The following is a 17,343-nucleotide window of genomic DNA, read 5'->3' as shown; positions in this document are numbered from 1 at the left end:
AATTTAAGAAATATAACCATTGACTGTTACAGGTTCCGCCAAGGCCCGAGCCACCAGCATACCTGAACTTCCAACGCTGAGCCACAAAAGAGGCGCCCACCACCAGAAGCTTCTCTCCCAGAGGCCGGGGGGCATCGCTGCACTGGAAGTCTCAGAGCTGGTATGAAGCCGACCCCTAAAACCAGAGAGATCACAGAGCCTGGCCTCTCACAAGCACCTTTTTGGGACTCACTAATCATTAACTGTCCTCACAGGCTGGCAAAGAAAAATAAACTCTTCCTATTTGTTTAACCTCCAAAGTTTTTGGTTTCTTCTTCTAAAATATAATAAATATACTTTGTTTTAAAATAAAAAAAAAAACAATAAAAGAAAGCGGGGACATTGAAACACACTGTTCTTCTCGGAGTCAAACACGATCAAGAAACAATTTCCCGGACCGCTCCCATTTCCCATAATGAAATTCAGTGAGGACCGAGGCAGAAGTCTTTCATCTGTGGGCTGGTCGTCACAAAACCCTCATTGTACAGAAATTGTTTGTGAACATGTTTTTCTCCCTGGGAAGACTCTTGGCAGTTTGAGGGCAGTGACCTTCTCTTTCATTTTCGAATCCCCAGGGCCTCCCCGGGAGCCGCACCAATGAGTCACGTTGTGTACCTGCATTGGACAGATTGAGGAAAGATGAAATTTGCTTCTGGGGAGTACTAGCTTCCATAGAACCTGGTTCTAGAAGTCAAGTCTAACCTCTAAGACGAGCTGTACAGTGTCCGGAACTCACAAACAGAAACGTAGAAAAGGAAAATGATTTCTGGAGACCCTGTTGGCGGAAGTGACGAGGCTGGGCCTGGAGCCAGGGTGGGTCCAGTGTGCCAGGTGGCCCCTTCACTCAAAGAGTGGCAGAAACCACAGGGAGCTATTTCTGGGCAGGTGGAGGGGTGGGGCAGGGCACTTGCTGGCCATCCCTCCCTAAATCACAATGCATAGCTACCCGGCAGACTTCCGCCATGGTGGGGCCAGAATCGTCCTTTCTGAACTACCAGGAACTATGGGGTGAATAGTGTCTAGGCATGTGTTTTACACAGCTGTCAGGCATGGAGAGGTTAAGTAACTTGTACAAGGTTACACAGAGCTGGGATTTGAGCCAGACCAGCCAGTCTCTGGATCCACGCTCTGAACCACTACAGGATACAGCAACAGCCCCGGAAGAGATGCTGGTGCCAGACAGCCATCATGCCTGAAGCCACACATTTTGGGGGGCCAGCCCTCGCTTCCCCTTGTGTGCATGATCCCCCTGCCCTACCTCTGCTGCCAGGAAGGAACATGGCCACCAGGGGGGCACAGTCTGATGTCAGAGGTCAGGCCCGATGTATTAGTTCAGGGATAGAGAAAAAGATGCCAGGGTGGGACTAAATGTCCAAGAGGTTTATTGGGCATTGCCTGTGAAGAACAAGGGATGGGGACAGCCTTTAGATTGTGATGCAGGTCTGACATTTGTAAAAGAGAATGGGAAGGAAAGAAAGAGGGTAACACCTAGGAAGAGTCACGGACTCTGTTCCTAGAATATTCTGGCCAAGCCAACGGGCCAATGTCTGATGTTAAAGAGCCCTGTGTCTTGTAGGAATGGGCCTACCGTAGCAGCCACATGCTGTAGTCATTTGCTGGGGCCAGCCTCAGCATGACCTGAGTGCTGAGGACCAGGACCAGGGGAGTAAGAGTGCATCACCGCCTTCAGTGCAGGTGAGACAAAAAAGAAAAAAAATCTATAAACCAATCTTAGAGAATAACTCTAGGCCTCTCCAGCTTAGAGCTACAAAAGGAGGTCATATTGATTTGTGTATATGTGTGTGTGTGTGTGTGTGTGTGTGTGTGTAATGTATACGGGGGCCTGAACTCACAGGAACATTCTACCTCCAAGGTACACCCTGACCTTTTTCTTTTTTAATCTTGAAATAGGGTCTGGCTAAGTTGCTAAAGGTCTCTCTAAGTTGCTGAGGCTAGCCTCAAACCTGTGATCCTCCTGTCTCAACCTCCCAAATACCAGGATTACAAATGAACACCACTATGCCTGGCTCAAGATCACATTAATTTTAAGTATGTTTTTAAAATAGTTCTCTATGTGTATGCTTTTATTTTTTTATTTTTTTATTTTTTTATTTTTTGGTGGTACTGGGGTTCCTGGAAGCCCTGCTACCTCCGGGCTACATTCCCAGACCTATTTTTACATTTTTATTTGAAACAGGGTCTCCTAAGCCAGCGCTCGCGGCTGACTTCGAACCTGCGCGATCCTCCTGTCTCTGCCTCCCAAGCGCGGGGATTACAAGCGTGCGCCACCACGCCCGGCTATGTGTATGCTTTTAAAAAGTCACAAAATACAAAAATAAATAGCAAAACTAAATCTACACGGACACACACATACACACACACACACACACACACACACACACACTCAGATTCACATTCCTTTAGTTCCCCTGATCCTATCGGAAGTTGGTCGTTATTATTTTTTTGCATATCCTCCCAGAGGTACTATCTCACTCTTTCCTGATTTTTTTTTTTGGGGGGGTGGTACTGGGGACTGAATCCAGGGGCATTCTACCTCCAAACTACACTCCCAGTCCTGTGTTTTATTCTTTATTTTGAAAGAGTCTCACTCAGTTGCGGAGGGCCTCACTAAGTAGTTAACCGGATAAACACTGAGGTTATCTGCGAACCTGGGATCCTTCCTGTCTCAGCCACCCAAGTACTGGGATTACAAGCGTGTGCCACCATGCCTGGCCCCTTTTCTGATTTTTATAACTCATACACAACCTTTTTAAATTTTTATTTTCACACTAAACAACATATTTTAGAATTGCTTAATTTTTCTTAAGTTTGCAAAAAAAAAATATTCCATTAGATAGAATGTGTCATGAACTGGGTCCTGTGGCACACATCTATAGTTGCAGCTACTTGAGAGGCAGAGGCAGTAGGATCTCAAGTTCAATTCTAACCTGAGTAACTTAGTGAGAACCTGTCTCAAAACTGAAAAGAAAAAAAAAAAAAAAGCTGAATATGTTGACACATGCTTGTAATCCCAGTACTTGGGAAGCTGAGACAGGAGGATCGCAAGTTCATGGCCAGCTACTTAGTGAGGCCCTCTAAGTGAAACCCTGTTTAATAATAAAAATAAAAAAAAAAATAGGACTGGTGTTATAGATCAGAGGTAGAATGCTCCTGGGTTTAATTCCCAGTACTGTAAAAAAAAAAAAAATCTAAAAAAAAAATGTTAACGGGTAGAAATGTAGCTCAGTGGTAGAGTGCCCCTGGATTCCATTCCCAGTACTGCCAAAAAATAACAACAAAAAGAATATCATGAAATTTTAGTGTTCAACCACAAATGAATCAATATCCTGTGATTTTTGAAAAGCCTAATCTTTTGTCATATTCCTTTCCAATTTGAGGTGAAGAGCATGACTTTGGAGCCTCCACTCTGATGTCCTGGATGTACTACGTGAATACGTGTATGTGTACCTGTGTGTGCGTGCACATACACACACCCGCCCCTCAGAACAAGTCATAATAATCAAGTGTAATACAGGAGAGTTCTGTAGTGGCCTTGGACAGACCTGGGTTTTCCCTTTCTTGCTTTTTGTCCTCAAGAACGACTGCAGAATGGGCTGGAAACACAGCATCCTGAAGAGTGGGGGACTGGCCAAAGCCACCCAGGCTTCCTCTTCCTAGAACCAGGATGTCCTTCAGTGCTTCATCCCAGTGACTCGAGTGTTTCCAGGGAGTGAGACCCAGGCTGCTTCCTGGGCCCTCCAGCTGCGGTACAAGTGGCACACTTGTAGATGAGACTCCATCTACCCTGGGGAGCTTTCCTGAGCCTTGGGGAACTGGCTCCCATGAATCCTACACTTCTACTGTCTCTGCTGCCCAAACGTAAGCAATAAGCCGGGCATGGTGGTGCACACTTGTAATCCCAGCATTCGGGAGGCTGGGACCTGGAGGATCACGGTTCGCAGACAGCCTCAGTTACTCAGTGAGGCCCTCTGCAACTCAGTGAGACCCGGTTTCAAAATAAAGAATAAAAAATAGGGCAAGGGGTGTAGCTTGGAGGTAGAATGCCCCTGGGTTCCATCCCCAGACCCACAATAAATAAATAAATAAATAAATAAATAAATAAATAAATAAATAAAAGCAATAAATTCACTTCCTGTAACTTGTGTCTATGGGTGTTCTGTCTCACAGGCTCAGGCAAGATGATAGCCAGTACTGTGAACCTACTTCACTCACAGAAAAATCTAAGCTTCTAATGGAGAAAGAGAACATTGCATGCCCCTCGACTTCCAAGCCACATAATTTTAGCTTTCTTTTTTTCTGCTGGGCCTCACAGATGCTGGGCAAGTAGTTCTCTACCTGAGCTACATCCCTGGCCCCTAGCTTGCTTGCTTGCTTTCTTTTTTTTTTTTTTTTTTTGGTAGTACTGGGGTTCCTGGAAGCCCTTCTACCTCCGGGCTATACTCCAATGGGCTACACTCCCAGACCTATTTTTTAACTTTATGTGCTAATAGGGTCTCTTAAGCCAGCGCGATCCTCCTGTCTCCGCCTCCCAAGTGCGGGGATTACAAGCGTGCTCCACCACACCCGCGCCACCACACCCGGCCTCCTAGCTTTCATTTTAATACAGCTGTATTTCTGTCAGTTTTCCTAGAAAGAATGGGTGGAGACCCGCTTTGCATTTTCTCAGACAAAAGGCCACTTGTGTTTTTTGCTTGAACAGAGAATGTTTGTAACTCAACTGACTTCAAACCTCCAAATCTTGATTGAAAATTGTAGATGTGAAATGAGTTTGATCCTACAGTTCAGTGTTTGTTCCCTGAGATCTCCTAACATCAAAGCAAAATGACTGTGAGTCTTTGGGGCTTATCCTTGGATGTGGAGTTTTTTATGTCTCAGTGTACTTCTCTCTCCTTTTCCACTGGAAAGTTCTCACTCATCCTGAAAGACCCAGCTTAGGCAGAACGTGCAAGGTGAAACCTGATGTCCTGTATGGACAAGTGAGTACATATACAGTTGCATCACACACACACACACACACACACACACACACACACACACACACACACACGAAGGCGCCTTAAAGGGAGAAAACCCTGTAGGCCCCTTGGGTTGTGTTAAAAGTTTCCCAAGCAGAGGAAGAAACTGGCTAGAAGTGATATGTCTGGGGATTTCCCTGGGTCTCCCATTTCATGACAGGCTGGCAGAAAGAAGACCCTAGATACACTTAAAATCAGTAATGTATAGTTATGTGTGTGTGTGTGTGTGTGTGTGTATATATATTACCATATGTTACATATATATATAGTATGTAAACATCTTGAGTGCTTGTCATATAACAGATATTATTCTGTAAAGAATGTACAACAATCCCACAAGATAGGTGCTATTTCAGCCCTATTTAATACATGTAGAAATAGAGGCAGGCTCAATAACTTCTTTCCCAAGCCTACCCAAGGTGCAGAGCAAAAACTTATTTATTTATTTATTTATTTATTTATTTATTTATTTATTTATGATACTGGCGATTGAACCCAGAGACAATCTCCCTTTATATCCAGCCCTATATCCAGCCCTATTTATCTTTTTTTATTTATTTATTTAATTATTTTGGGGGGGTGGTACTGGGGGTGGAACCCAGAGGCTTTCTACCTCCGGGCTATACTCCCAGACCTATTTTTTTATACTTTATTTGGAAACAGGGTCTCACTAAGTTGCTGAGAGCCTCACTAAGTAGCTGAGGCTGGCTTCAAACTGCGATCCTCCTGTCTCAGCCTCCCAAGTGCTGGGATTACAAGTGTGAGCCACCACGCCCGGCCTTACCTTTTCTCTTGAAACAAGGTCTCACCAGTTGCTGAGGGCCTCACTAAGTTGCTGAGGCTGGCCTTTAACCTGCTCCTGTCTCAGCCTCCCAAGTACTATAGGCATGCACTGCCATGCCCAACTCAGAGCAAAGATTTTCAACTAAATGACTGCCACCAATGACCACATCCTTTTCCACTACACTAAATATGTTACCCACTCATCCTCATGACAACTATCAAGGTAGACATTAGCCCCAACTTATATTAGTCCCCAGCTGTCCCTGACCTGGGGACACTGTCATCCATTTGGTGGTGCTCATTTCCTGTTAGCCAGGGGCAAAACGACCTCTTGTCTATCCCAGCTCACCTCCTTCTGGTCCATGCCTATGCCTGTCTCATGCCTTGGACACATGGATAAAGTAAATAAATAAGTAAATAAATAAATAAGAGAAACATGAGTCCTCAGACATCTGAGGCACAGAGGGGCCATCAACATGTGGGATGGCAGAGTAAGGTTCCCAAGGCAGTTGTCTGCAAAATATCACAGAGCACACCTCTCCTGAGGCTCAAATGCATAGCTATTAAAGACACACCTTCAGAGAGCGCCCTCCTTCAGGGCTCCTGCTTCAGGGTTAAGGAAGGAGCCTCACCTCCTCCTAGGTGTCACTCTTCCAAAATTCCAACTTCTGAATGGAAAAAAAAAGGGGGGGTGCAAGGCTCCCAAGTCCCTATCTGAATGGGCTCTGGATCCTTAGTCAGACCCAAGCAGCCATTCCTCAAGGAGCTGGTCCAGTAGTCTGGTTGGATTGTGAAAGCATCAGAGCCTCCATTCTTTCCTCCCCAAACCCCAGAAGATTTGTGGTTGTTTAAACAAAGATGCACTGGACATGGTGATGTACACCCGTAATCCCAGTCCTTGAGGGGCTGAGACAGGAGGAGTGCAGGTTCACAGCCAGCCTCAGCAACTTAGCGAGGTTCTCTGCAACCCAGTGAGACCTTGTATCAAAACAAAAAAAGTAAAAGAGCTGGGGATATAGCTCAGACGTAGAATGTTCCTATACTCAACCACCAGTACTACACACACACATGCACACACACACACACACACACACACACACACACACGTGTGCAATCTGCTTATTCTGGAGAGGCAGAGAGTAAAGAGTAATTAGAGACTGGATGGAGAAGTTTGGAGGAGGGCCGACCAGACCAGTGCTGATTCTTCAGATCTTAAAAAATGTTCTAGACTTCTAGACAACGTCTTGAAATCTTAGGTAACAAGGGAAGCAAATGAAGCACCATCTGTAGCAGGTCCTAAAAGTATCCAATTCCTATCATGTTAACATGCCATATTCTGTTTTTCAGTACACATATGGTAATTTGAGACACGTGACAAACACATACTTTAACGCTAGGCATAGCTAGGGTGATCTCGTTCCCTGGTCCACCTCACCCTCTGTCCTCTTCCAATCACTTCTGTTTACTCAGAGAAACAGGAAGCAAGGTCACCAGGTGAAAGTGAAATCTGGGGAGGCAGTTTTGCGGCTGGAGAAAAGGGTGTCTGAAAGTGTAATCTTTTGAGGTGTGCCTGTGATAAAGAGTGAGAATCGGTAGCCAAATATACTAGAATCTCTAAAGAGCCATTTCCTGATGTCTCCGATTGTGGTGGAGCTGTACACCAGAAAACAGCAGATCTCCAGCCCCTCGGCCTTTCCTCCACATCTTTCCTCGAGGACCGGAGGACTTGGAAAGACAAACTCCTGTAGAACTAACTAGGAGGCAGCTGACTGCCATGATCAGACCTCCCTCTCTCACCCACCAGCTGCAACCCAGACATCTGAGTGAGGAATCCTGGTAGCCAGGGTTCTACAGTGATGAGAAGGGGAGGTCTTGCTCGTCTGTACCCACCCTGCAACACCCAGCCAGGGGGGTCTTCACCCACCGCCCTGGCTGACTGAGGGCAACCACAGGATGGTGACAGGGCCTCTCATTTCTGAGCTGGATGTCTGTTAAGCAGCGTGCACCGGAGACTGACCCAGAGACACACAACAGGACTGGCGTGGCAACAGGGCTCGGGCGCACAGAAGTGGATGCAGTGAGAGGAAGGTGGCCGAATGCCTGGACAATCAAAGCAGCTTTCACCTAGCAGGTTCTTTTCAAGCTGGGTCTTGGAGGATGAGTAAGAATTGACCAGGTGGAAAAGAAAAGGGAAGCACATTGGTACATAAAGGAGCTGATGTATTCATGGGAACATGGCTCTAAGTCCAGCCTGGCCAATTTGTTATTTGTAAAGATAATTCTGGAGGGTCATGAGAAAGGAACAGGAAGGAGGATGGGTAGCAAGATTCATTAAATACAGACTGATTCTGCATCTACTGTGTGCCTCGGCACTGTGTTAGTTAGGTTCTGTCTAGCAAATACAGACAAGCCAACAGATAATAACAAAACTGTAAAGGTGTTAAGGGTCACAATGTGGAAACTACCGAGAGCAGCTGGGCGCAGCACCTGCCTAGGTATGTGTGGTTTGGACTGCAGAAATCCAGCTGAAAACTATTCAGTGCAATAAGGTAAAAGAGGCAATAGGGATAAAGTCTATTAGGAAGCCGGGCATGGTGGCACACACTTGTAATCCCAGTACTTGGGAGGCTGAAGCAGGAGGATTGCAAGTTCGTGGCTAGTCTCAAAAACTTACTTAGTGAGGCCCTTGGCAACTTAATGGGATTGTTTCCAAATAATAAAATAGAGCTAAAGGTATAACTCAGAGGTAGAATGCCCCTGGGTTCAATACCCACACACATACACACACACACACACACACACACACAGTGTATTTAAAGGTAGAGCTGCCTAGCAGATGGTGTAAGGAGCTCACCTGTACCCCTCACTGTCACTTTGCACCTTGCAGCTCACCGCTGCAAGTACTGCTGGGTCCTTAACTGAAGGCATTCATGTTTGTCTTGCAAAAAAGGTAAACCGAGATGTACCAGGGAGTTAGTATGCCTGGGGGTGGTCCTCAGCTAATGTCAGATGGAAGTCAGTAGATAAATACCCCAGGTATAGCCAGGCATGGTGGTTGGCACAAGCTTGTGATTCCAGCATTTGGGAGGCTGAGACAGGAGGATCCATGGTTCGAGGATAGCCTAGGCTACTACTAAGTGAGACCCTGTTTCAAAAAATAAAGAATAAAAAATAGGGGTGGGGTGTGGCTCAGATGTAGAATGCCTCTGGGTTTCATCCTCGGTACCCCCAAAAAATACCCCAGGCACACTTGCCCCTTAGGCAAGACGACTCTGAGGACCACCTTAGGCAGGGGACGTGGATGGACTGCATCTCAGTGGAAACCTGATCAGTCACACACACTGTACGGTTCCCTTCCCTCCAGGTCTCACTTCCCCTTCCCACTGTGCTCTCTGGAAGCACCACCCAAACCAGCTCGTTGTACTCTTGTTTCAGAGTCCACTTGGGGTACAGGGGACCCAACCAGAAAAAACAGAAACATCTTAGATGTTGAAAAGACTCAAATAGGACGCTATGGGATTTCTAGCTCGGGAGATGATGACCCCATCATCAAAGATAAAAGACTTTATTGCATGAAGAGAGAGATCAAGGGAGAACAGGACAAGTCTGGAAAGATTGAGCTCAAGGGGCACAAAGGACTTGTTACCTCAAAACTCTCTGAGTATAAGGTTAAAACTGTTGACTTTGGGAAAAAAATTATATATAAACAGGCAGAAAAGGAACTACTGAAAGAAGAAACCCCCTGGAATAAACCTCCCATCTCCTTAAAGGCTGATCACAGTGTCTTTCTTTAACCCAAGAGAATACAAAGCCTTAGCTGTCTCTTCCAGCCGGTGCTTGTATTCTAGTTTCTCATAGTTGGAGGGACTCACTCCTTTAAAGCCATGCATAACTCCCCACCAGCAGCCAGCAATGGCCGCTGTAGAATCACTGTCACCACTGTGGAAAAAGGCTCGGTGGGCAAGCTCCTTCCAGGAGTCTCCTGCAGACAGGACGGCATCGTAGGCAATCATGGGGGCATCATGTCCGCTGCTGCCGCCCCAGCCAGAGTAGCTCAGAGAGCTGTAGAATTGATCCCTCTCCTTCACACTGAAGGGCTGAGGAAAGGAAGGGGCTGACTTGCCATCCAGAATCCCTCTGAGTTTCAGGTAATTTTCCCATTGATTCTGGAAGTAGGACCTGTAGGGGGAAACAAAAACAAAAACAAAAACAAAACCCCTGTAGTCAATTGAAACACTAAGGTCAAAAGCCAAAAAGAAAAGCATCAGGTGTATATGTATGTGAACAGAGAAAAATCCAAGATGACTTCAACTCCTAGTACTAGTATCCTAAAGGACATATAAAATCAAAATTAAGAGCCAGGCATGGTGGTGCACACTTGTAATCCCAGTACTTGGGAGGCTGAGACAGGAGGATCACAGGTTGGCGGTCAGCCTCAGCTACTTAGTAAGGACCTACAACAACTTACTGAGATCTCGTTTCAAAATAAAGAAAAAAAAAATAGGACTGGAGGTGTAGTGTACCTCAGAGGTATATGCCCCTGGGTTCTATCCCTAGTAACGCAAAAAAAAAAAAAAAAAAAAAAAAATCAAAATTAAGCCGGGCAGTGTGGTTCATGCCTATAATCCCAGGACTTGGAAGGCTTAGAAGGATTGCAGGTTTGAGGGCAGCCTCAGCAACTGTTTCAAAATAAAAAATAAAAAAAGCTGGGGTGTAGCTCAGAGGTAGAATGTCCCTGGTTTCTCTCCTCAGTACAATAAATAAATAAATAATCAGCTTTTTAGTGTCCTTTATGTAATACTTTTTTTTTGTACTGGGGATTGAACCCAGGTATACTTTACATTTTAACTCCTAGCTACACACCCAGCCCAAGTTTTTAATTTTTTTTTTTTTCGGGTCTGGGGATGGAACCCAGGGGCATTTGACCTCCGAGCTACACCCCCTGCCCTATTTTTTATTCTTTATTTTGAAACAGGGTCTCACCAAGTTGTGGAGGGCCTCACTAAATAGCTGAGGCTGTCCGAGAACCACAATCCTCCTGCCTCAGCCTCCCAAATGCTGGGATTACAGCATGTGCCACCACGCCAGGCTTAATTGTTATTTTGAAACAAGGTCTCTCTAGGTTCATGAGAATTTACTACTTGATTGTGGAGATTCCTCTCTGGGACTTGGGAGGGAGACCTGAAATGAAGGCATGGACAATTGTCTCTTGGACAACTGACAACTTTATTTTCTAGAACTATGTTTTTATACCTTTTTTCCCCTGCACCAAAACCACAACTTCAAAAGAAAGAAAAACATCAAAGTACAATCTCAAACACAATACAGAATGATTGATATAAAACATATGTCATATGCTTGCACAATACAATCATGGAGGGAAAATTAAAAAACAAGAAGAAACAAAGAGGACTGGTTAAAGATTATTAAAAGCATGATTACAGCCAGTTCCCGCTCTCACCGGTGGGTTGGGGGTAAGAAATTCCGGAAAGACCAGAAGTCACCCAGAGTCTCGGAAAGCTTGACCTTTTGCCAAACTGCCTTAACTCTTTCGGAACCTTTCATTCCTCAGGCTTCTTCCATGTCCTCCATCACTTGATGAGACTGTCTTTGAACCTATTACCCTCCTGTCTCAGCCTCCCAAATTCTGGGATTACAGGTAAGCACCACCATGCCTGGTCATGTAATACATTTTGCTAAACATCTAGATAAAAAAGACACTGATCTGGTTGCTACATAAAGAATGTCTAGGTCAAGTTACAGGGTAGGAAGTAAAGGCATATTTTTTCTAGGCAGAGAGTAATGCTAGCTGTCAGCTTTACGGGGGAGCCATAGGACATCAAGACCGTGGGTGACTTCAGGAGAAAGCCTCTGGACCTTTTTATTCTAAGAAAGAGAATGTGAAGTGAACTCACAGAAAGGGGAAGATGTGGCCTTTACAACGTATTATCTAGCTAATGGAAAAACCTCTCTCGCAGGCCCTCTAAGCAAGAACTTCAAAATATTGGTATGTCAAGAACATACTGAAAAAAACAAGTTCTAGGGAAGCAGGAAATAACCTAGAAAGCTCATCTTGGAACACAGAATAGGAATCCTGGTCAAAAAAATGATAGAAGCTGGGACACAGAACAGGACCCTGCGAGAAAGCACTAAGCTAAATCTCTCATTCAAATGCAGAAGGAGGGGCGGAAGACATGGACTGACCCTGACGGTGGCTGTCATCTCTGCATCAACCCACACATATCCCGGCAGGAGCAGTCGCCAACAGACTCACCAGTGCTGAAGATTCTCCTCCACGAAGTGGCCCGACTGGACAATGTACTTTTTGGCTTCCGGCAGCACCTCCAGCAGTCCTTTTCCCCACTCCCAGGGCGGCCTGCCATTCACCGCGTAGGCTGTGAACAGAGCGGAGGCGAGGGCCCCCAGGTAGCCTGTCGGGTGGTGGTGGGTCATCCGGCCACTCTCGATGCTCACCTGGATCAGCGAGTCCAGCTGGCTGGGCTGCGGGAACCTGAGGCCGATGCACATGGCGCGCATGGCCGCCCCGCAGCCCCCCGCCTGGTTGTGGAAGGGGATCCTCCAGCCGTCGGGCTGGTTGGGTTTCAGCTGCTTGACATTCTTCAGGGAGGTGACACCTGGGAAGAGTTGGGTTGGCGTGGGGGTCAGTGTGCCCAAAGCAGGAGAGAAAGAACGAAACCCTGTCCCCCGCGTTGCCCTGGCAGAAAAGGAAAGCCAAGGAAATAGGGTGATGGCTGCCCCTGAACTCCAAACCCCAACCCAACAGTGTGCCTGGCCTGATGTATAATCCTTAGTATGAAAACATCAATTTAAAAAGAAATAGACTAGCCGGGCGTGGTGGCGCACGCTTGTAACCCCAGCATTTGGGAGGCCGAGACAGGAGGATCGTGGTTCGAGGACAGCATCAGCTACTTAGGCCCTTTGCAACTCAGTGAGACCCTGTTTCAAAATAAAGAATAAAAAATAGGGCTAGGTGTGTAGCTCAGAGGTAAAATGCTTCTGGGTTCCATCCCCAGTACCGCCAAATAAAGAAAAAAAAATAGACTTATATAGAGGGCCTTGGAATCTTCACCAGTCATCACAGAAATAGTATAAGAACTCAAAAAGGTCAGTATTACATGTTATTCTCTATTTATATTTTTAGGTACTGGGGATGAACCCAGAAGCATTCTACTTCTGAGCTACACACCCATTTATTTGTGTATGTAAACATGTATGTATATATTTGTATTGGGGATCAACAGGGGCATTCTAACTCTGAGCTACATCCCCAGCCCTATCTTATTTTTATTTGGAAATAGGGTCTTTCTAAATTACTAAGGTTGGCCTCAAACCTGGCCTCCTATCTCAGCTTCCCAAGTATGGGGATTACAAGCATGCACCACCACTCCCAGCCATGTTTATACTTTTAATGTCAGTGGGTTGTTTTATTTTTGTTTTTTGCGGGTCTAGGGATGGAACCAGAGGCATTCGACCTCCAAGCTACACCCCCTGCCCTATTTTTTTATTCTTTATTTTGAAACATGGCCTCACTAAGTTGCGGAACTGCCTAAGTAGCTGAGGCTGTCCACAAATCGCGATCCTCCGGTTTCAGCCTCCCGAATGCTGGGATTACAAGTGTGTACCACCACACCCGGCTGACAGTGGGTTCTTAACACATACTATTTTTAAGTTTACTAAGCCAGGTATGGTGGCTCACACTTGTAATCCCAGCATTTGGGAGGCTGAGACAAAAGGATCCGGGTTCACAGACAGCCTCAGCTACTTGGGCCCTTTGCAACTCAGTGAGACCCTGTTCCAAAATAATGAATAAAAGATAGGGCTGGGAGTGCAGCTCAGAGGTAGAACACCCCTGGGTACCATCCCCAGTACTGCAAAATAAATAAGTAAGTAAATAAATTTACTTTTTTTACTTAATGTATAATACTCTTCCATATTAGTAACTACTTATCTACATAATTTTATATGGTTGAAAATGTATTGCCATAATTAAGTAAACTACAGGACATTTAGGTTGTTTCTATTTTTGTCATACTATAAACACTACTGTTCTCTGTGAGTGTGTGTGTGTGTGTGTGTGTGTGTGTGTGTGTGTGTGTGTGTATGGTGTATGTGTGGTACTGGGGATGGAACCCAGGGACAACCTCCAAGCTATACCCCCAGCCCTATTTTATTCTGTATTTTGAAACAGGGTCTCACTAAATTGCAGAGGGCTTCACTAAGTAATTATGGCTAGCCATGAACCTGAGATCCTCCTATCTTAGCCTCCCAAGTACTGAAATTACAAGTGTGTGCACCTGGCTTTACTGTTTTCTTGATATTTAAATCTCTATCAGCATTCTTTCTTTTCTTTTTTTTTTTAAGTACTGGGGAATTGAACCCAGGAGGAGTATTCTACCACTGTGCTCACTCCCCAGCCCCTTTTATTTTTTATTTTGAGACAGTTTCGCTAAGTTGTCTAGGCTGGCCTCGAACTTGGGATCCTCCTACCTTAGCCTCCCTGGTAGCTGGGATTACAGGTTTGCATCACCATGGCTGGCTCCATCAGCATTCTTCTCCCCAGAGGAGGCATTCTACCTTTGAGCTACACCCCCAGCCCAATTTTTATTTCTTATTTGGAAACAGGGTCTCACTATGTTGATGAGAGTCTCTCTACTTGCTAAGGCTGTCTTCGAACCTGTGATCCTCCTGTCTCAGCCTCTCCATCAACATTCTTAATGACTCCCTTGGGCCTGTGTTATCCTCTGTCCTTTCTGGACCTCCACCTGGCTGCACTTACCTGGTGCCCGGTTATCCATGTCTTCCATGCAGTCTTGGTAATACTTAGCAAGGAGGGAATAGAGCCTCGCCACGTTGGGGGCTTCCCCGGCTTCTAGGAGTGCTTCTGCTGTGGCCAGGTGCATCACAGTGTCATCGCTGACCCTCCAGCCCCCCACATCTATGGCTTCCAAGCCGCCCAGCTGGGCCAGCTCTTCATGTATCTTCTCCCCATCCTGGAGGAACTCCCACTTCCCGTTGCGGTAGCCCAGGGCATCTCCAGCTGCGCTCAGCACCATGGCTGCCACGTATCTCTCCATCAGCCCCTCGTACATGCTGGGCTCACAGGGGCTGCCTTAGAGGGTGCTCTAGTAACCTGACGGAGGATGGAGGAAGAATATATGCAGGCACACAGTAGGCACTCTTTTTGTAATTATTTGTATTACTCATACATGACCAGAGGAAAAGATTATGATTTCTGAAGTCAGATACTTTCTCCCCACAACTTTTCCTCAATAGCAATAGTTAGCCTTTTATTGTTGTTGTTCTTTTTGTTTTTTGATACTAGGGATTGAATCCAGGGGCATTCTAGCTCCAAGCTATATCTCCCCAGCCCTTTTTTATTTTTTTTTATTATTATTATTATTATTTTTTTTTTTTGGGTGGTACTGGAGTTCCTGGAAGCCCTTCCGCCTCCGGGCTACACTCCCAGACCTATTTTTTTACATTTTCATTTTGGAAACAGGGTCTCCTAAGCCAGCGCGCGTGGCTGGCTTCGAACCTGCGCGATCCTCCTGTCTCTGCCTCCCAAGCACGGGGATTACAAGCGTGCGCCACCACGCCTGGCCTCCCCAGCCCTTTTTTAAAAAAAATTATTTTGCTGGGTGTGGTGGCACATGCTTGTAATCCCCACACTTGGGAGGCGGAGACAGGAGGATGGCACAGGAGACCCTGTTTCCAAATAAAAAAATATAAAATAGGTCTGGGAGTGTAGCCCTAAGGTAGAAGGGCTTCCAGGAACCCCAGTACCACAAAAAAAATATTTTAAAATAGGGTCTAGTTAACTTGCTGAGGCTGCCCTGGAATAAGAGATCCTCCTGACTTACCTCCCAATTACTAGAATTCTTGGTATACACCACCACACCTGGCTTAAACCTTGTTCTAAACAATAGCATTCTAGAGACCTGTGATCTCGGCTAATGCACCCATCACGAATTAAATCCCTGGGAAAATGCTGGCTTCCCAGTAGATGCACTTCCTAAGAGCCCCCTCCTTCCGTCTATTCCCAGTGTGCCCTATTCCTTGTGGCCTGCAGTTTCATGGCCCTGCACCATCTGCCCAGTCTATCCTTTCACCCCACGAGCACAGGCAGAAAAACGCTTTATTATTATTTTTAAAATTTTTTGGCGGGGTGTGGTGGCGCATGCTTGTAATCCCCGCGCTTGGGAGGCTGAGACAGGAGGATCGCATGGGTTCGAAGCCAGCCTCAGCTACTTAGTGAGGCTCTCAGCAACTTAGTGAGACCCTGTGTCCAAATAAAATATACAAAAAGGTCTGGGAGTATAGCCTGGAGGTAGAAAGCCTCTGGGTTCCACCACCAGTACCACCAAAAATAAATAAATAAATAATAATTTAAAAAATAAAATAAAATTCTTGGTACTAGGAATTGAACTCAGGGGCAGTCTATCTCCGAGCTACACTCCCAGCCCTACTTTATTTTTTTGTTTGGAAACAGGGTCTCACTAAGTTGCTGAGGGCCTCACTAAACTGCTGTGGCTGGCCTCGAACCTGAGGTATTCCTGTCTCAGCCTCCCAAGTGCTGGGATTGCAGCTGTGTACCACCAGGCCTAGCTAGGAAAACGTTTTTAAGCACTGGAGGACTAGCTCCTCTCCCTTTAGTTCAAGCTCTTTCTCCACTGCTCCCCTCCTCCCCTCCACTTATCTGAACTCTTTTTTTCTCAGGGCTTAGCTCAGGTCCAGGGGTTTGGGGAGTCCTCCAGGTACACTGCTGTGGGCCAAGGCCCACAGAAAAGCACCTGAGGAAGCAGTAAACAATGAAGACAATGAGATTTCCAAGGCATCACTCCTGATACGCTGAGCTTCCTGGCTCACACAGCATATTGGCAAAGCATATTTTTACATATTTTGTTATTTATAAATGGCACCTAAGAACCGGATTCTGGGCTCCAAGACCTGACACTGCAAGAATAAGTTGTGTGACTGTAAACAAGCCATCCACCCTGGAGATGGACTGTCCTACATGTAAGAGCCGGAGGGGAGGTGGGGTGTAGACGCTCCCTGAGCCTCTGTCCTGCACTGAGAGGCTTCAGAGCCCAGCTGCCACTGAGATGAACTTTTAACACCTCCCCACCCTGCCTCCCAATATCTTCTGCTTCCTTCCTGTATTTCTTTCTGGTTCCACCCATCTTTTTCCATTGAAATTCTTTTTCACATTCTCTAACCTCTTGCTTTCATTTAATTTATTTATTTTTTTATTTTTTATTTTTTTGCGTGTCTGGGGATGGAACCCAGGGGCATTCGACCTCCGAGCTACACCCCCTGTCCTATTTTTTATTCTTTATTTTGAAACCGGGTCTCACTGAGTTGCAGAGGGCCTCACTAAGGAGCTGAGGCTGTCCGCGAACCGCGATCCTCCAGGTTTCAGCCTCCCGAATGCTGGGATTACAAGCGTGTGCCACCACGCCTGGCT

At 46.0% G+C, this 17,343-nt stretch overlaps 2 protein-coding genes across 2 annotated transcripts in view; both read right to left on the bottom strand.

Moving 5' to 3' along the window:
- The window catches only part of PLA1A (phospholipase A1 member A), a gene marked incomplete at both ends in the record, with an annotated part of 50,740 nt that extends 50,605 nt beyond the window's left edge, over positions 1-135 (bottom strand). Inside the window, one exon of the mRNA XM_080696521.1 lies at positions 63-135. Within this exon, the coding sequence (XP_080552647.1) occupies positions 63-135 (73 nt within the window). The remainder of the gene's footprint in view (positions 1-62) is intronic.
- Positions 136-9,622: 9,487 nt separating this feature from the next.
- Positions 9,623-14,968, bottom strand: ADPRH (ADP-ribosylarginine hydrolase; the record flags this gene model as incomplete). The annotated part of the gene is made up of 3 exons (XM_080696787.1): positions 9,623-10,037; positions 12,133-12,493; positions 14,656-14,968. The coding sequence occupies 3 exons, from the start codon at positions 14,966-14,968 to the stop codon at positions 9,623-9,625; spliced, it is 1,089 nt and encodes a 362-aa protein (XP_080552913.1).
- Positions 14,969-17,343: the final 2,375 nt, after the last annotated feature.

This window comes from Muscardinus avellanarius (genome assembly GCF_963383645.1).
Source record: "Muscardinus avellanarius genome assembly, chromosome: 5".
NCBI classification, from domain to species: Eukaryota; Metazoa; Chordata; class Mammalia; order Rodentia; family Gliridae; genus Muscardinus; species Muscardinus avellanarius.
The sequence above is the reverse complement of the archived record's forward strand: the minus strand, read 5'-3'. Positions and strand labels throughout refer to the sequence as shown.